Source organism: Xyrauchen texanus, chromosome 26 (genome assembly GCF_025860055.1).
Source record: "Xyrauchen texanus isolate HMW12.3.18 chromosome 26, RBS_HiC_50CHRs, whole genome shotgun sequence".
Classification (NCBI taxonomy): domain Eukaryota; kingdom Metazoa; phylum Chordata; class Actinopteri; order Cypriniformes; family Catostomidae; genus Xyrauchen; species Xyrauchen texanus.
Window position 1 is genome coordinate 40,733,052 of NC_068301.1, and position 21,265 is coordinate 40,754,316.

A 21,265-nucleotide genomic window follows, 5' to 3' on the forward strand; every position below is an offset into this window, starting at 1 on the left:
GTTTAACAAATTTGTTCAGTTTCATTTACCGATTAGTTTAGTGACCACTTCTAGAGACTCCACTAAGTGGCAAAATGAGCATCTTAAGTGCTATGAGAGATTCACTGAATCAGAGTCTTTCACAACTGAAATCTAACAAGAGACTAAGTTTTTAAGCATTCTGAGAACAAAGCAGATCTATAATTTTCCTTTAGTTTTAGGAAACATCTCTTTCACACAGTATTCACAAACAGAAAGACAACTTCTCAGGCCAGATTGGCCACAGAAAGACTATGATAAAATCTTGAGGCTCACATTTCCATGTTCAATTCAGATTCACAAGCACTTTTCGATATCGATTCATATGGGATTATTTCCGTTATAATGTCTATTTTGCTTAAATTTTAAATAAATTCTCTCAGTTAATGCTTATTATTCAAGGGACATTCTCACTAGGCACATAAAATATTTTTACAAATGTTATTTTATCATATTGGTTACATTTTAGCTTTTTAATTGTAAAATAAATGTACATTTATAAATGTGTTTTGAAATTGCATATATTGTGCATATCTCTCCAACAATAGCTTGTGCGGTGGGCATTCTGGTGCACTATGGCTGCCGTCGCGTCATCCATGTGGATGGGGAGTAGGGTTGGGCGATGTCCCCTAAATTGGCAGTTGACGATGTTGACAGTAAAACATCGCGATGGACGATGATATCATCGTTCATCAAATTTGTTAAACCCAAGTTATACATGTGCCTGGAAATCACGAGCTGCTCAGTATCCAAAAAGTATGGTTGGTTTCAAAATGTAATCATTAATTCAACATGATAATGGCATTTGATATGAAATGCAGCAAGATCACTATGGTTATTAGGCTATTATTATCATCAGAGCTGTTCAGCTACAGGGTGAAGATGAATATTCAAAATGGTCTATATATCCTCAAGAAACACCGGTTACATTTCTCATTTCTGGCCCATACCATGTGTTGGTTTTTAGGTTGTCTGATTTCATGTTATACACACACGGAGCAAACACTCATTCATTCGAGTATTGCATGTGTGATTCCCTGCATGCTGCAAAAAATTTAATCGGCCGATCACGGATCTGAGACTTATATCGGCCGATTTCGATTGGTGGCCAATCAATCGGTGCACCTCGAATTTAAAAATTAACACAAACTTGGTTTTTTTTGCATTATTCAAGGTCTGAAAACACTGCATCTTTTTTGTTATTTTGACAATGTCATTTTCTGCAAATAAATGCTCTAAACATACCAAAATAAACAGTAAATCCAGAGAAATTGATCATTCTGCAGTGGTCTCTTTTTCCAGAGCTCTATGTATGTATGCACATACATACAGACAGATTTAATGCTTCTTGTTTATATGCATATTTTGTACTATTTACAAACATTGATTTGTACAATCCTTGCTAAAATGTTAGGATCACGGTGCTAAACTTCACGATTATACTTGATCACTAGTGGTCGAACGATATATCGCAGAGGCCGATAAAGCAGAGACATGCAAAAGACTAATCACAGATTGTTTTGTTGTTACATGCCATCATGTTACTACAAGAGACAAAGTGCAACAGTCTCATTTAAACAGTTCCGCATATCAAAGCCGCGACAGACGTTTCATTCTCCCTCTCTCTCCTCAGCAGTTTCCTGTAACTATGTCTTGTCTAACGATAAAAAGGCAAATATCAGTAAAACTATAACGTCTGCAAATATGCGGATACCTTGTTTAAACAGATGTTATAAACAAACCTTGCAAAACTTGAGCAAGTTCAGCATCCCGGAGCGCTGGTATTTCTTCCTCTAACAGATGTATTCTATAAGCCTCTTTTCAACAGTTCCCTAACACTAAAGATAGTTAAGAGTCTAATGATAAAAAAAAGCAAAAAGCTAAATATTACACTGGTAATCCAATCCCAAACATCACAAAAATACAGCGTTTTCTTGCCAGAGCGGTCATCTTATATCTTCCTCTGAAGCGCATATTCTCAGCCAGAATCAAAACAGAATAAAAAAAAAAAAAGATGAAAAGTTTTACTGATTCACGAATTTTGATGGTCAGTCCGTGACAATCCAAGCCGTTTAGCCTATCAGAAGATTGCTGCTTACTGAATACGCACTAGCATGGGAGCGCAAATTCAAAAGTAAAAGAGTTTCAGGTGTGCTATAAATAAATGTCACATTCACATGTACAATGGGTTTGATTCAGCCTTTTGTGAGAAAATGCGATTTTCTAGTGCGGATATGCCATCCATGGTTGCTGGACTACGGTGTATACTGTCATTTCTTTCTAATAAATTAATTTCTGTATGTGCAAATAAATTACTAATTTTATGACTAAACAGAAATGTACCTTTTACAATACATTTTTGTGTGAAATTGAATAAATTTAATGCTACATTTTAATACACAAGTTTATTTTTGTAATTTTATGTTTGTTACTATATTAAATTGTGATTTAACAGAATTGTATCGGCCACACTGCTCACTGGATAGTCATCGGCCATTATAAAAAAAAAAAATTATCTAAAAAATACATTTTAGCAGCTTGTGGCTAATCTGATAATTCGCCACACTGAGTAAAAGGTCCAAGCTGAAATTTAAGAATCGTTATCGAAATCATTAAAATGTAGATTGCATCAGAATGTTTTATTTTTTTGACACCTAGTCCTATTTTTCATGCGCATGTGCTGTAGAGTCCCGCAAATCTAGTGTGGCCACCAGCAGCCAGACGCACACAGGGTAAGGTAGACTCTGATTTCTCTATGACGATCAAAAATCCTGACCAGCCCAAACTCAAAGCAGCAGGAGGAACAATCGTCAACATCATTTAACATTCAAACAACCATTACCTGATATTCAGCATAATTCTTCAATCCAATTACCAGGAAAGGCTTGAAGGCATCCATGTATTTCAAGAAGTCACTGCCCAACACTAAAGAGAAAACAAAACTTGTATTTGTTGTTGACCACTGTAGTCTTGATATGGGTGTCATATTGAACATTTTGGGGATTATAAAAGGCTGCTTACCTTCCACTAGAGTGCTGACAGCCATGAGCGCATCCTCCTGAACCCCACCTGAGCCAGCCGTGCTCTGAAACATGCGCAGCAGAGACGCCATCACCACATCTGATATCTGCAGCGCATCCTGATGCTGCACCTTCCGCAACACGTTCTGTTGAAGGACAAGACAAGAGACAGCTTAGTACAAACACGGTCAATAGGTGAACTCATGATGTCAGACATACTGTGTAATAACAATGATATTTAGAATGGACAGTGTTCTGACCTGCAGGGTGGCACACAACAGAGACTGAAGATCATTGAACTGGATTCTGTCTGACGTGCTTTGAATGTGAGACTACACAAACAAACATTCAATTACATAATAATCCAACAAACCAACAGCTCTTCTGATACAGAACCTGATTTACTCTTTAAAAATACAAAAAACAAACAAAAAACCTAGTTCTTCTCTGGACATTCAGAAGTCTAAATATCAATCAAAAAGTGACAGTATTTTGTGTGGTTTCTTCACCTCCATCTGCAGGACCTGCTGCAGTCGCTCCATGATGACTAGCGTGGTCTTCTGAACCGCTGGGTAACAATCCTTTGCGCTGTTCTTCACTATCTCCATAAGAGCCTCATATGCCGCGCTCCGCAAGTTATTTTGATGACCATCCGGCCTGAACACAAATAAGCATAATAACGGTCACTGTTAGGGTCATTAAACCCCCCCTAGTTTAATGGCGCTGACCAGATGTGCACACCTCAGACTTGCCCAATTCATTAATGTCAGCAAAGACAACCTTATTGTATAGTGTTACCAATAATTATTTTCAGATGAAAATGTATTGGTTGCTCCTCAAGCATGACACATAAAACATCCATGAACAGTCAATCATCACCTAAAATACAGAGACTGGGACAAATTAAAGTCCGAGTGCCCAATACGTCACATAAAACTGAACGATCAACCAAAATTCTTGGATCTTAACACACCTCCAAAAAACATGGGTTGTTTATCCATGTTCTGATTGGCGTTGCCAGCAGATGGGTGTGCCTTTAAGACCAGGCCTATACAATCTAGAGGGGATCCAATTGAATCCATGTAAAATATTAAATTGCATAAGGTGCACACTTGCATCTCTAGATGAAGACTTGATGTTTTTAGAATCCTAGACCACACTCCCTCCTCCAATGCAGTTTAAATCTTTCTCCCATAACCTGCTGCTTTAGGGGGGTGTATGCTACTCCCAAAAATAGTACAAAGTAGGTGGTGCAGCTGTAAATACCTAAAGAATGGAGACCTGGAAATCCCAGAATGTTAAACCATATTTTCAAAGGATCTCAACACTCCACTTTCATATTAGGTCACATAGCGTATTAACCTCCCTCACAATCCACTCTGTCCAGCAGAATGGGACCTATTAATACATAATTTTGGGTTCAGCCATATGCAAGTCAACATTTAAATGTCCGAATTAAACACTCTGGACACTGTCAATACCGAGTGCAAATGTGAGATAACGGGGTGTAACAACTTCCCCGGTTAGTTTGACAAAGGCTTTGCAATGATGAAAAGGGGGAAAGAAGTTCCTGTACAATATAAACCAGGGAGGGGCTCTCTCAAGTGGAAGCATCCAATGAGTCAAATGTCTGAAACCAAATGCATAAAACAATCTCGGGAAGGCCTAGCCCACATTTGTCAATCAGCCTAAGTAACTGACTAAAATGTAATCTGGGACATTAAACATTCCAAATGAATCTATGCCATCAAATTGCTTAATATAAGAGAGGGGGACATCTATAGGGAGAGATTTTAGCAGGTAGTTCAATTTTAGAATACAAATCATTTTAATAACATTAAACTTTCCCATTCATAGATAAATGTAATTAAGCCCACCTCGCTCAAACTTTATTAAGGGGTCAAAATTAAGTAACTAAAAATCACAATTTTGCTGGGAATAAAATACCCAAATACTCAATGCCCTGTTCGGGCCAGTGGAAGGCGCACGGCTGAAAAGCAGTTAGCAGGCAGTACACTGTCAGAGACAAATATTTGGATTTAGACCAATTGACTATTCTTTGGAAGCTAGAAAAGGAATTAATAATTCTGTGGAGGCAAGGCATAGATCTAGTTGGGTCGGAGACCAATAAAATATGATCAGCGTAAAGCAAAAGCTTGTGCACCACACCTCCAACCACAACCCCTATAAAAGCTAATGCTCCAGGGCAAGACAGAACAATGAGGAAAGGCAACCCTGCCGGGTGCCCCAACCCAGAGTAAAATAATGTGAAATTCATCAATTTGTTTGTACTGCCGCTACAGGGTGTCTATAAAGTAACTTAATACATTCAATAAAAGTATTCCCAAAACCATACATTTCCAAAATCTTAAAAAGATAATCCCATTCTACCATATCAAACACCTTTTCAGCATCAAGTGAGATGGCCACGACCGGAGTCTGATAATTTGCCACTGACCACATGATAGTTGAAACGCCTAATGTTATCAGAAGGGCTATGGCACGAATAAACCCCACCTGATCTATGAGAGAGATAATGTCATAACTTTACTTAATCGGTTGGTCAATTTCTGACAATATTTTAACGTCTAGCTGGATAAGGGAAATTGGACGGTAACTCTTACACTTGCTTGGATCTTTGTCCTTCTTAAGGAGGAGTCTGATCCGGGCTTGTGTCATGGTTGGCGGATGCTTTCCATTCTTTAATGATTCCGTATAAACTTCTAGCAAATGTGGAGCCAGTTCTGTAGCACATGATCTAAAAAAAACAAAATCAGCGGCAAAGCAGTATGGCCCCGGAGCCTTGCCAGAAGGCAAGGTCTTAATTATCTCGCCAAGCTCCTCCAAGGTTCTCAAGATCAAGAGAAATCTTTTGCCCAATCGTCAATTTAGGAAGTTCTAATGGTTCCACAAAGTTTCTAATATCTTCGTCAGTAGACGAAGATGTGGAACTATAGAGATCAAGATAGAATTCTTAGAAGCATTGTCAACGGCCATTAGACGACATTCTGCACTTTTAATATTCCTTCCAATTCCAGTTCTTGTGCTTTAGAATTTTTGGTGAATAAGGCATACTCTATGATCTGGCCCCCCAAGAACTGCCTTAAATGGCGTGGTGGTGGTGTAGTGGGCTAAAGCACATAACTGTTAATCAGAAGGTCACTGGTTCGATCCCCACAGCCACCACCATTGTGTCCTTGAGCAAGACAATTAACTCCAGGTTGCTCCGGGGGATTGTCCCTGTCATAAGTGCACTGTAAGTCGCTTTGGATAAAAGCGTCTGCCAAATGCATAAATGTAAATGCCTCCAAAGCCATGCCCACAGTGGATCCTGAGGACCTGTTGGGACTCCATATAGACATTGATTTCAGCCTTGATTTCCTAGCATTTGTTGGAATTCAGGATTTTGCAAAAGGGATACATTAAAGCTACAACTATATGATTTCTTTACCTCGATAAGTGGCAACACAGGGTGTGACCAGAGACTAAAATGTTTCCAATTGAACAATAAAACAACAGATTAAATGAGGATATTAGAAATAAAATAAAAATATTCTAGAATAAATCTTATGGATAAATGAAAACAATAAGACCAAGATATTTACACATAATGAAGTGTCAATGTTGCTTTAGTGGGCTTACACACTTTTGCTTCACAATGATCAAGGACTGAGTCAATCAATAAATTAGTCTCCTCCCAATATTAAATCATGAGCAGTGCCACCGGCTTGCAACATCCCTTCAAGATATATAAAAAAGCCCCGATCATCCACATTAGGAACATAAATATTAGCCAAAATAAGACTTTGTCCCTGAATTTCAGCTAAACACTATTGACTCTTCCTAATTTCTCTTTACTCCGTTTGAAACATTTGAATTGTAGATGTTTCCTTAGTGTAATGATTCCCCTGCTTACTTGAGCTAGAACTATATTTAAAAATAAAATTCAGCTTCCTGCGGAGAAAGGAGTGTTTCTTGAACAAACACTATCATATTTCTTACTGTTACGAACGCCGGTGAAGGCGGCGCCTCAACCGGCCACCGGAGATCGGTTTCACCCGAGTATTGACCATTAGACTACATTTCCCATAAACCCACATACCTGGCGTGATTACGCTCCAGCTGACTGTCATTAATTCACACTACTTAAACAGTGTTTTCTTGTTCATTCATTGTGAAGTCTTGTTTTGCTCCGGCTGCATTTCTGAGCGTTTATCACTGTTATTCCTGATTCTGTGTTTTGACCCTTGTCTGATTATACCGTCTACATCTGTCTGCCGCCTGCTTTTACTGAGTTTACGCCTGACCCTCTACCACTGATAATTACTGCCTGCCCTGATCACTTGCCTGTTTGACTATGATTCTGCCTGCCTGTACATTCCTGTTTGCCTGCCAATTACCTTCGCCTGTACTTGACATTGCCTACCTTAATAAATCGCTGATGGATCCCAACCAACCTCAGTCTTCATTACACTTACACTTAAGAGAAATAACCTTCCTTTTTATGAGGAAGGTTATTTACCCATTCACATTCCACGTGGAGAGAGACAATCCACTCATATTAACATTACTTACTGAACTTACTCACTCCATTGACTTTATGAAGGACATTACTTTCTGTGGGCATGTGAATGTTTTAAGGACATCTTTGGCATCCATTCTCAATTTGGCCGGGAAAATCAGTACAAAAGCAACCTTCCGTTGATGTAAAAGTTTCCTGCACTCCTTGAATCATTCATGTTTCTCGTTGAGTTCATAAAATCAGGGAACAATAAAATTCTCTGGTTCTTGCAAGAAAGCCTTCCTTTACTCCTCGCGCAACACAAGATCTTTATCGGATGATCTCAGAAATTTGGCCAGAATTGATTGGGGCCTGTCTCCCTTCGCGGATCGCAGAGCCGGAACCCTGTGAGCTCGCTGGATTTTCAGTTTATGGATTGCCATGTAAAGCAGACTCGAAAAGAACCCATCCAGGAATTTCAACATATCCTGTCACATACAGATGTTATTCCACCGGCTACGGTCTAAATCTACATTGGTTGCTAGCGGATTAGCAGATAATTCCCTCTCTGATGACTCCAGGTAATTATCAATTTCTCGACATCCCCCACTCTTGTTACCACATCAGTAAACTTCACCTCCATGGCAGTGATCAATCGACGTGCCGCAGCAAGATCCTCTAAGTCACTGTATTGCCGACATGTTCAGCATCTCCAGCCACATTTCCTGCTCATTTCCGACCAAATCGATTCCCAGGCCCGCGGCCTGCTCAGGGGTGTTAGCTCGAGCACGTTAAGTGTCTTTTAATGTCTTCAGGGCCTTCTTTGACAATGCAAAAAATGCAGTCGCATCTGGAAAGTAAGCAGATTGACCAAGAAGGTAGATCAAGAAGAGATAATATAAGGATATACAACGTGCCAGAGGGCGCAGAGAGAAATCCCATGACTGACTACGTCGAACAACTCCTGCGAGACACTTTGGATTTTCCTCCGGAGACAGAACTGCATGTGGAGAGAGCACACCGGGCACTTGCACCCAAACCGGGAGTGAACGCGAGACCCAGGTCGATTGTAGTGAAATTCCTCAGGTACAAAATGAAAGAAGAAGTGATCCGGAAGGCGTGGATGAAAAAGGATATTTTTGTGGGTCAACAAAAAAATCTACTTCGATCATGATTATCCTCCTGCGGTTCTTCAGAAAAGGAAGGAAAACACGGAGGTGAAAAAAGTGCTGAAAGAAAAGATTCGATTCCAGACCCCTTATCCGGCAAGATTACGTGTGTTCTATGAGGATGGGACCCACATCTACCACACAGCTGAAGAAGCGTATCTGGATATGGAGGAAAGAGGGTTCAACGTGGAGAAAACATCGCTGACTGAATCACTCATTGAACAACTCGAGCGCACGTCTTGGGAGACTGTTTCACAACGAAAGGCAAGAGGTAAAAAGACTCCGAGACCGACAGACATCAGGGAACGTCTACAGGCATATAGAAGATAATGTGAGGCTGCATAAGCACTCTACAATAAAAAATTAATGAAGAAAAATACTGGAGGTTATTCATGTTTTTGGACCTTAAATCGGATAGACTTTGATTTAATCTCTCTCTTAGTATTATGGAATAACAGCACGTCGGACACGTGAGTTATGTTCTCCTATATCTCATGTAAAGACGGTGAACTGGAGGGCCCTGATCACCACTGTGGAAGAGAAGGTTCCCCCTCCATGCTGGACACCACTACCAACCTGTTACAGGGTCGTTTGTTCGAGACCCCTATCTTGGAAGCACGTCAGGTTTTTTATTTTCTATTTACTTGTTCGTATATTGGTTCTCCAGGGACTGTGCCTCTACTATCCTTTAGATTTCAGTGTTATATTGAACTGACATGACAAATAACGAAGTAAAAGTAATTTCTTTTAATGTGAATGGTTTGCTTAACCCAATCAAAAGGAAACAAATCTTAAGCAAAATGAAAAAAGAAAATGCTCATATTGTATATCTACAAGAGACACATCTGGGTAATATTGAGCATGAAAAATTGAAAAGAATGGGATTCACTCAGATCTATTACTCATCATATCATACAGGGCATAGGAGAGGAGTTATTATTTTGATATCCCATAAGGTTATTTTTGAAAAGAAATACGAGTATGCTGATAAAGAGGGTCGATTTATTTTTGTTCATGGAATGATGAATGGAACATGTGTTACTTTATTTAACATTTATGCCCCACCTGGTAGTAATGTTACCCTTTTTCAAGAAGTATTTCAGATTATGTCCTCTGAAACACAAGGTATATTGATCTGTGGAGGTGATTTAAATGTACATTTACAACCTGAGCTTGACTCCTCAAACAAAAAAACAACATTTTCTAAACCCATTCTTCGGAAAATTAACACATTGATGAATGATATTGGCATAATTGATGTATGGAGAGACCTATATCCAAATACTAAGGACTATACACATTCCCCCCCCCCACATAATGTCTACACCAGGATAGATTATTACCTTATGTTCAATAGAGATAGGACCAGAGTGACAAGCTGCGATATTGGAACGATAGATATCAGTGATCATGCCCCAATCTACTTAACATTAAAACTAGATAACAAACCTAAGGATACCTTGTGGAAATTTAACTTGAATCTTCTTAATGATCCCTCTTTTAAAATATATATACAAAATGAAATCCATTCTTACTTAGAAATTAATGATAATGAAGAGGTCACAACCCCCATATTGAGGGATGCTGCAAAAGCAGTATTAAGAGGTAAAGTTATAGCACTAGCCTCACTTAGAAAGAAAATTCGACAACAGGAGTTAAAAAAATTACAACATCAATTACATTTATTAGAAAAAGAACACAAGGACAAGCAAACCCCAAAAATACTAGAACAAATGAAAAAAAATAAGAAACGAAATTAATATGCTGTATACTCAAGAAATAGAGAAAAAAATTATGTTTTCTAGGCAAAAATATTACGAAAATGGATCTAAATTTATGAAAATATTAGCATGGAAATTAAGAAAACAACAAGCAGATCAAACAATATACAAAGTCAGGGATCCTATTACCAATACAGTTCAAACCAAACAAGAGAACATTCAAGATGTTTTTGAAAGGTTTTATAAAAAATTATATTCGAAAATGCCTGAAGATAGACACCAGGAGATTGATAGTTTTTTAGATGCATTAAAGTTACCTACCCTTACTGATGATCAAAATAAAACACTGATATCAGAAATAACCGCAAATGAAGTAAAAGGGGCTATTACTAAATTAAAATCTAATAAATCCCCAGGACCGGATGGATTTACTGGGGAGTGGTATAGAGCATTCCAAAAGGAACTATACCCATCTTGGTCCGACTTTTAATTGGGTTTTAAAGAATGCGATAACTCCCCATCTTGGAAGGATGCAGTTATATCTATTATTCCAAAAGAAGGCAAAGATAAGTTAGAATGTGGATCGTATAGACCTCTATCGATATTAAATGTTGATTATAGATTGTTCACATCAATTATGGCCAGAAGAATGGAAGAATTCCTGCCCAACCTAATAAATCAAGATCAATCAGGTTTTATTCGCCAGCGCCAGACACAGGACAATATTAGGCGTACATTGCAAGTTATGAATCATATCAGGAAAAATAAATTAAAATCAATAATTCTAAGTTTAGATGCTGAAAAAGCCTTTGATTCAGTTAGCTGGACCTATCTTTATAAGGTTCTACGTAAATTTGGCTTTCATGAAGTTATAATTAAAAGTATACAGGCACTTTATGATACACCAACTGCAAAGATAAAGATTAATGGGTATTTATCAAAGTCATTTACATTGGAAAGAGGCACTAGGCAAGGATGTCCATGGTCCCCTCAATTATTTGCACTATACTTGGAACCCTTAGTACAAAGCATTAGACAGGATAAAACAATCCAAGGCATCAGTATAAAAGGAGTGGAACACAAGATAGCCTGCTATGCAGATGATATACTGATTTATCTTGGAGATCCAACCAAATCTTTACCCCAACTCATGGAAAAATTTCAGAATTCTGGCCCTCTCTCCGGATATAAATTAAATATTGATAAAACAGAAATAATTTCATATAATTATAATCCCCCTGTAAATATTAAAAATACATATTTGTTAAAATGGCATACAAAATCATTTAAATATTTAGGTATCCATTTGACGAAAAACATAGAAAAATTACAAAGAAAGAATTTTGATCCACTAAAATGTAAAAATCAAAGAAGATTTAGCCAAATGGAATCTAATTCCCTTTTTTAGTTTTAGTTCAAGGATTGAAGCAATTAAAATGAATGTATTGCCAAAATATCTTTACTTATTCCAATGTCTACCTGTAGAAATTACTGGAAAACAATTCACAGAATGGGATAAAATGCTTTCACGTTTTATTTGGCAAGGGAAAAAGCCCAGAGTACGCTTTAAAACATTGCAGCTCCCAAAGGATAAAGGAGGGTGGGCTCTTCCCTCATTAAAAGATTATTATACAGCAGCGCAAATTAGGACAGTGGTATATTGGTGTGACCCACATTATAACGCTCCTTGGAAGGATATGGAAATTTGTACTACAAAGAATATTCCTGTACAAACAATATTAGCAGATAATAATTTGCGACAATATATAGATAAGCTAGAGGACCCATGGACAAAGCTTACTTTAAATGTTTGGGCAACGGCGATAAAAGAATTTAATTTGCTGGAATACTCTTCCATCTTTAAATGGATTGCTTATGATTCAGACTTCACTCCAAATCAATCTGATAACAGGTTTAGATTGTGGACAAATAAGGGAATAACTTCTTTTTGCACAATCATTGAGAAAGGTGAAATTTTAAGCTTTCAAGTATTAAACGAAACGTTTTTATTAGAAAATCAAGATTTCTATAGATACCTTCAGGTTCGAAGTTATTATGATAAAAAAAAATAAAAGGAAGATACAAAGACAATTTGAATCCACTGATAGACTTACTTAAGAAGGCATACACATCAGGTACTAGATATAAGATAGTTTCTCAGATATACAAGAGTTTAATAAATATGAAAAAACACTCTACAAGTTACATCAAAGAGAAGTGGTTGAAAGTGGAATAATTTTCACTGATGAAGAGTGGTCGACTGTATGGAAATTTCAGTGGAAATCAACTAGGTCACTAAATTGGAAGGAGTACTGCTGGAAAAACATTGTTAGATATTTTATAACACCAATATTAACGGCCAAATAAAGTAATAACTCTCCAAAATGTTGGCGAAACTGTGGATGCAATGAAGCAAACCATTACCATATATTTTGGGAATGTCTACATATTCAAGAATATTGGAAAGAAATACAGGATGCTCTTGAACATATTTTTAGAGGAGACATGCCTCTAGAATGCAAATTATTGTATTTTGGTTGTGTATGTTCAGATATTGTAGCAGCAGATAATAAATACCTGATGGGCGTGCTTTTAGCAGCCAGTAAGAAGGCAATCACACACAAATGGTTAAAACAAGAGACCAACACTAGATGACTGGATAGATGTGACCATTGAAATTTATATGATGGAAAAGATAACTTTTGTTGTTAATTTGAAGAAAGATGTTTTTCTGGAAAAATGGAGGAAATGGGTTGAATATGTATCAGAAAGAAGGTCAGATTTTGCTGCTATACTTAAATAATGAAGATTAATATATAATGTATATGTTAATAATATATGTCTGCATGTATGTTAATAATAATTTTCATAAGTCACTTGAGATTATAATAATAAGTCATTTGAGGTTGTTAAGGATGGAATCTAACTAGGACACATGTTCTCTCCCTGGATGTATATAGTTACCCCCTTTTATTTATTTATTTTTTTACATTTTTTTTTTCTTTTTTTTTTTTTTTCTTTTGGTGCCCTTCTTATTTGTATTTATTTTCTGTTGTAAAAGAAAAAAAGTTATACTTTGAAACAATTAAACAAACCTGGAGTACAATATATATTTAAAACGCATTAGGTAAATGTACATACCTGTATTTGTAAAGACACTTTGTGATTGCATTGAGCACTATATGTAACCTGAAATGATTGTACATGATTGTACTCAAATGAATGATCAAAATAAACACAAAATAACAAAAAAAAAAACTAGCAAAGTGCGCAGAGCTCGCCGTTCACACGACCGATCCTTGCATGGCATCAAGTGACCCCCCGGTTCCAATAATTCCTGACAAACACATAGCTATTGTTGATCAGCACAAAACCACCCAACAGTGCAAATGTTATGAAATCTATAGACAACCTTTGGGTAGTGCCCAATTTGACAAGCTTTGTGATTTAAAGTTCAATATGATAAAGACTGGATATCATTATTGGTGCGCTGCTCAGTATTTTCACACACAGCCATTAGATGGCATCACGATCTAGTACCGTGCTGAATGAAGCAGTCAATTCAGAACACGTCTCAGACATCAACATTTGCAGGTTTTAAAGAGTTTTGTATGGTTGTATATGTACCAACCCCTCTTCATCGTGTGGCTAGTAATATTTTTGGATTGTGCATTTAAATTCAGAGTTTTTTTTTATTAAAAGTTATCTCCCAAAAACTCATGTCCATTTTTACCATAAACCCACATTAATTTCCTGATCTAAACAGTGAAAAACTCATCTAGACAGAACACAATGTCTGGACTGCATCTGCAGTGTTTGTTTCTGGCAATGAGTACATCATGGGAGAAAATACATTTCACTGCAAATATCACATCAGTAACTGGAATTGCTCAACATTTTTAGCCTTGCACAGTTGGTATAATTTTTTCTAAAGCCAAACAAATTAAACAAAAATGCACCTATTTTAACCTCACAATCAACTCATTTTCCCATTCATAGTGATTTGAGGAAGTTGCAGATGCTCCACATTCCATTTCTCTGACAGAATTTGTACCATGTACGAGTAACATGAATAGAATGCTGTGCACATTTCTTTCCAACGGCGGCGATTGTGTGAAACCACAATACAATAATCCAAAATGTATACCGATTATCAAATTGCTACTGGTATAATCGACCACCCCTATGCCAGGCTTCCTAAGCAACCAATTGGCCTGGTTGCTAGGGTAGTCAAATGGGTTAGCTTCCTCGTGATCGCTATGTGGTGGTTCTCGCTCTCGGTGGGGCACGTGGATAGCTGTGCATGGATGCCACTGTGAATAGATTCTCCGCATGCCCCAAAATTTCAGGTGGTAACATACTCAAGCAAGACATGTGATACGATGCATGGGCAGACTGTCTCAGAAACAGAAGCAACTGAGACACGTCCTCAATCACCCAGATTGAAGCGATTAACAAAACAAGGAATTAGAGAGCATTGGAAATAGGGTTAGGAGTTCAGGAGAAAAGTAATACAATAAAAATAATAAAAGTACTCAAATGTTGCATATAACTTTTGAAATGTTTGGTATAAAAATCCAAATTCTTGCTCAGTGAAACCTGTACATAGATGTTAACTGTGTTTTGAGGTTTCAAGACCCTTTAATAGAAAAACAAAACCCAGAGAAGAGAGTAGAATTTATCCTAGTGTACCTGTCTGTTGTCTCCAGTAGTTTTTGTACGATGAGTTCAAAGGAAGAGGATAGACAGTAAGTGCTGGGCTCCTCCTGGTCTTCTGCAGCATCTGTTGCTTCATAAGCAGCTTCAGCCAGACTGGAAAATGCCTGAAAAGAATCACATCTATGAGTATAACATTACAGTACAACCAGCACACAACTCTATCCCATGAAAATGGGCTGCAGGTGTCAGAAGATGAGTTTAAATGCCTTTATTACTGTTCAGAAGTTAAAGCAAAGTTAACAAGGTCAATGTAAAAAGCAAGGCTGTATCTCCGGAAGGCTTTGTCATATCAAAAGGAAACTTTGAATGCTTTGTAGAACCATTCAAAGTTTGCAGACAGCACCCCCCTATGGGTATGGGAATATATATATATATATATATATATTTTTTCCCCTTAAAATAATGAGGTTGTCGTCTGGATTACTTGGGTCATGAGGTTTCAGGAGACACCACATTTTCCCACATAAGCCATTTTTCCTCTGCCATATTGAATTTTATTATAAAGTGATGAGTCTTTTAAATGCTTTGTCAGATTTAAAAGAACATTGGTATGCCAAAGTAGTTTGTGACAGCGCCTCAGTTCAAAAGATAATTAACCTATATGGTGTTGACTATAACTTTGGGATGTCTCTTTGGTGAAATGGGTCACCTGCATGTGCAGTGTAAAGCTCCGGACTACACAGTTCTAAAGGTTCATGGTCCGATACCCACCTTGGCAAGTCAAGTAATTTATTTGTATAGTGCTTTTCACAACACACATTTCAAAGTAGCTTTACAGACATTACAGCTTCATTTTCTGTTACAGCATTTCTGTAGTCGTCATTGTGCGGTTTTACGAAAACGTGATTGTATATTATGCCAAAAACTAAATTATAATTGAGGGACAGAGATTTTGTATGAACTACAATTGCCAAAGTCTTTAAAGTCCATCCTGAATTAACTGCAGAAGTGTCCACAGATGTATTGTCTTGTTATTTGGTAGAAGGCTTCAATTTGTAATTTATCATCCATGTATTCCATCCTTTGACCAAGATGAATGCAGAGGGGCATCGCAGTCCAGTTGGAAGCTTGTGGGATTCAAGTTCAAGGGTCAGGCAGTGGCCAGTGAAGTATCTAACATTTGAATATCTTTTGTACTGGAGGTCTTTGTGTTGTGCTTACTGAATAGATGCAGGGCTTGTCCCCAATAATTTCAGCTTGCAGGTAATATTACTCTTCCTTTTTCCTCTTCAATGGGAGTTAAAGGCAACACTATGAACCGTCAATAGGAAAATTATATTTGGAACACTGATAGGGGTGGGTATGAAGGATTGGGATCCCTAGGCCAAACTTCATAGCACCAAAATAAATAAAAATAAAAAATAAAAAAAAATCACTTTATTAGGGGGTCTGGGTAGCTCAGTGGGCAAAGCCGCCAATTACCACCCCAGGAGTCACAAGTTCAAATTTAGGGTGTGCTGAGTTACTCCAGCCAGGCTTCCCAAGCAAGCAATTGGCACGATTGCTGGGGTGGGTAGTCACATGGGTTACCTTCCTCGTGATCGCTGTGTGGTGGTTTTCAGTGGGGCACGTGAGTAGTTGTGCATGGATACCACTGTGAATAGCGCAAGTCTCCACATGTGCTAAAATCTCAGGTGGTAATGTGCTCAGCAAGACATGTGATAAGATTCACGGGCAGAATGTCTCAGAACCAGAAGCAACAGACACGTCCTCCAACGCCCAGATTGAAGCGATTAACACCACAAGGAATTAGACAGCATTGGGAATTGGGTTAAGAGTTCAGGAGAAAAGAGAATAATAATAATAATAATAATAATAATAATAATAATAAAAAAAATAAAAAAAACATTACTGTTACCTATAACTTTTGAAATGTTTGGTCTAAATATAAAATTATTGCTTCTGATTTCTCACTTATGGTAATTGCAATGTTCCCATTACATTAAAACATTCCAAGGAACAAAAGCAAAAATGGAAAAATCTTCAGCCTGAGCTGCACAAAAATGACTCAACAGAATTTTGATTTTCATCTTTGAACACAAATACAAAATTTTACATTGTGACCGCTGTAACAATGGTTAGCTTGATATGTCTTTTTGATGTACTTTAGACTTATCGATTGTGTGGCACAGTGGTAAAAGCTCTGGACAATGGGTCCAATAATTGAGAGAGTGTATAGGATGGTTTTAAAAATTGTACCTTTGTGTCTACACATTGGACTGACATAAGCTGTACTTAATTGCATAATTCCTGATTCAATTGAAAACGACTTGGCTCCTTTATCTCCCAAATGGGTGTTTAAGGCAGCACTATGAACCATTCATAGGAAAATGACATTTGGCACACTAATAGGGGTGGGTATGAAGGGACAGTTGCTTAAACATTCTCATCAATCGTTTTGTGCTTTCAACTTAGTATATTCCTTTTTAGGGCTGTCCCCTAATAGTCGACAAATGTTAGTCGATGAGAAGAGTCTTAGTCGACCAAGTTTTGATTGGTCGGTTAGTCACAGAAAAAAACTAAATCCACAGGATTTCTTTTTTTACCGCTGGTTGGATGCTAGGTGGTACTATGGTACTATGTACGACATTCGTGAGTGACTACCAATGAAAGTGAAGACAGCGAGCACACGCCATCGGTCTCCCGGGTGAAGGCAAGACGGATAATTTTCAGCATTGTGAGGGATTTCTACTTGTCTGCAACCACATGCATGGATACAATAAAACAATGATGCATGGAAAAGTGTGTCAGAAACGGTCTGAATTCTGAGTGAGCTTCATTTATTCATGACAGGATTGATCATCTTGTTCATTATTTAATGTACTGAAGACTGCTGCACATTTTATAAAACACTACACTGCAAAATGTAAATTTTTAGAGTCAAGAGAACTAATTCCTTGTCAAATATGTGTAATTATATTTTAATTTTACAGGTATATCTCATCCAATCACATTTTCAAAAGCTATGGCCAGATAGGTCCTCCAATAACGTTACAGCAACAATAGCAACACAGATCAGGGCTTAAGATTTCAGAGAGCGTAAAATGCTCGCACTATAGAGCCCTGACACTTAACAGCATTTCAACATACACTTCCAAAATATTATGCATTTAAATTTGTTTTTAAATTGTGATTGCTTTTAATACTGACTGCAGTCACGTGACAGGACATGCTCAGATTGAAACAGCTGCTTTATCTGTTCTGAAGTGTTGCAAGTAGTAAATAATGATGACATACCCAGCAGACATTGGAGGCCACGCGAGGTTCAGCCCCGAGACCCTCAATCAGGCACTGGAGAAGAGGGGCCAGATACACCTCATTTATGGCTGCCTCAGGTAGCAGATCACAGATGCGTCCTAATGTCCATGCAGTTGTGTCCCTTACTACCACACTGGGGTCCTTCATCAGCTCTATGAGCGTCGGCATGGCCTGTCACATCAACAGAGGTTAACTATATATCCATGCAAAATTACACGACACACAGCAGCTCACATTATGAACTCAGCAAAAATAGAAACGTCCCTTTTTCAGGACACTGTATTTTAAAAAGATAATTTTGTAAAAAAAAAAAAAACACTTTACAGATCTTTACTGTAAAGGGTTTAAACAAAGTATTTCATGCTTGTTCAATGAACCATAAACAATTAATGAACACGCACCTGTGGAAAGGTCATTAAGACTAACAGCTTACAGATGGTAGGCAATTAAGGTCATAGTTATAAAAACTTAGGACACTAAACACCCTTTCTACTGACTAACACCAAAAGAAAGATGCCCTGGGCCCTTAGGTATGCTGCATGGAGGCATGAGGACTGCAGATGTGGCCAGGGCAATAAATTGCAATGTCCATACTGTGAGATGCCTAAGACAGCACTACAGGAAGATGGGAAGGACAGTTGATCATGCTTGCAGTGGCAGACCACACAACACCTGCACAGGATCGGTACACCCAAATCTCACACCTGCGGGACAGGTACAGGATGGCAACAACAACTGCCCGAGTTACACCAGGAATGCACAATCCCTCCATCAGTGCTCAGACTGTCCGCAATAGGCTGAGAGAAGCTGGGCTGAGGGCTTGTAGGCCTGTTGTAAGGCAGGTCCTTACCAGACATCACCGGCAACATCATCACATATGGGTACAAACCCACCTTTCACTGGACCAGAGAGGACTGGCAAAAAGTGCTCTTCACTGACGAGTCATTGTTTTGTCTCACCAGGGGTGATGGTTGGACTTGCGTTTACCGTTGAAGGAATGAGCGTTAAACTGAGGCCTGTCCTCTGGAGCGGGACTGAATTGGAGATGGAGGGTCCGTCATGGTCAGGAACAGTGCGTAACAGCATCATCGGACTGAGCTCGTCATTGCAGGCAATCTCAATGCTGTGCGTTACAGGGAAGACATCCTCCTCATTAGTGGTACCCTTCTGTGTTCTGTCATGGCCAGCAAAGAGCCTGGATCTCAATACCATTGAGCACGTCAGGGACCAGTTGGATTGGAAGGTGAGGGCTAGGGCTATTCCCCCCAGAAATGTCCAGGAACTTGCAAGTGCCTTGGTGGAAGAGTGGGGTAACATCTCACAGCAAGACTGGCAAATCTGGTGCAGTTCATGAGAAGATGATGCACAGCAGTATTTAATGCAGCTGTTGGCCACAGCACACACAGACTGTTACTTTTTTTACAGCAGACACCCCCCTTTGTTCAGGGACACATTATTCCAGGGGTTCTCAACTGGTCCCACCCTGGGACCCACATTTTCCCATGGTCATTAAGTCGCGACCCAAGTTTTTAGAATTCGACCAACAAAATTTATTTTTCAAAAATAACTGTTGAAAAAATCTTCTTTTTAAAAATAATAACCCTACATACATGAATATATTATCCCGTGCAACGTGCATTTCAGAGCATATTATTAAGTAACTGACAACCGCATGTACAAAAGTTAATTAAATAAGGCCACATAACAAGATATTTTTACTGCATTATGACCAAATTAATAAGAAACTAAGGAGGACCATGACAACTGCATGTACAAAATTGAATAAAATCAATGTCAAAATTACTCAAAATAAAGTTTTCACCTAACCAGGTCATTTGTGGAAGTTAATGAGACAATTGGGGATGTGCTTTACTCTTGATAAGAGTTTCAAAGTCTGGGGTGACAGTAGACAGAGCTACTCAGATCATGCTCAGTGTCCAACCTGTTTCTCTGCTTTGACTTGAGCTGGACCAAGGTAGAGAAGCCACTTTCACACAAATAGGTTGTGCTGAATGGTAAGATCGTTTTGACTGCTAAAGTGGCGAGGGATGGATACTCAGTCATCACATCGCTGCACCAGAAGTGGGAAAGGCTTACCTCAGGCCCACCAGCTGATGCTCTTCGCTGCTTGGCAACGTGATGTTTTCCACATTGATACCGAAGGGGTCGCGTATTCAGTCCATGGTTGTTTGTTTCTCTGGGAAGTAGTCGTCAAACCGAGCTTGAATTTTAGTGAGATGCGCCCTTAAAGTTTGTTTCAAGTTATTTTTGGCCGCACTGTCCAGCTGCTGTGCTTCATGGCAAGAGTTGGGAAACATGTCCAGTCTGTCTTTGGATAAATGATTTAGCCACAGTGAGATCTTTTTCTTGAACGCAGCAATTTTGTCTGACTGTTCAAATATAGTGTGTCCTCTCCCTTGCATCGATACAGTTAATGTGTTGAGGTGCTCTCAAATATCAGCAAGATATGCAACTCGTACGAGCCACATTTCGTTGTCAAACAGTTCTACATAGAGGAATGTGGCGATTTCTGTTTTAAGTTCGTAAAAGCGTGACAACACCTTGCCCCTCGACAGCCAGCGGACTTCTGAGTGATACAGCACCTGCATGTGCTCAGAGCCCAGGTCTTTACACCGATGTGAAAAGCAACGGCTACTTTTTGCACTCCGTTTTATGTGGTTCACCACTTTGATGACATTTGTTAAAGTTTCATCAAGTAAAGGTACCATATTCTTAGCCGCCAGCGCTTCTCGGTGCAAAAAGCAGTGGTTCCACGTCGCGTTAGGTGCCCTCTCCAGAATTCGCTTCACCATACCGGAATGTTTCCCGGTCATAGAGCCAGCTCCATCAGTGGTGATT

At 38.6% G+C, this 21,265-nt stretch overlaps 1 protein-coding gene and 1 non-coding gene across 3 annotated transcripts in view; both read right to left on the reverse strand.

Annotated features, from left to right (window-relative positions):
* The window catches only part of LOC127619650 (importin subunit beta-1), a 67,088-nt gene that overhangs the window by 29,714 nt on the left and 16,109 nt on the right, over positions 1–21,265 (reverse strand). For both annotated transcript variants that reach the window (XM_052092608.1, XM_052092607.1), the window contains exons 11-16: positions 18,386–18,577; positions 15,122–15,252; positions 3,548–3,695; positions 3,299–3,370; positions 3,040–3,184; positions 2,861–2,943 (exon numbers count right to left, since the gene is read on the reverse strand). In XM_052092608.1, the coding sequence (XP_051948568.1) occupies positions 2,861–2,943; positions 3,040–3,184; positions 3,299–3,370; positions 3,548–3,695; positions 15,122–15,252; positions 18,386–18,577 (771 nt within the window). The remainder of the gene's footprint in view (positions 1–2,860; positions 2,944–3,039; positions 3,185–3,298; positions 3,371–3,547; positions 3,696–15,121; positions 15,253–18,385; positions 18,578–21,265) is intronic.
* LOC127620474 (small nucleolar RNA SNORA79) lies at positions 2,697–2,831 on the reverse strand. The gene has a single exon (XR_007967745.1). It is a non-coding gene; the product is annotated as a small nucleolar RNA SNORA79 (small nucleolar RNA).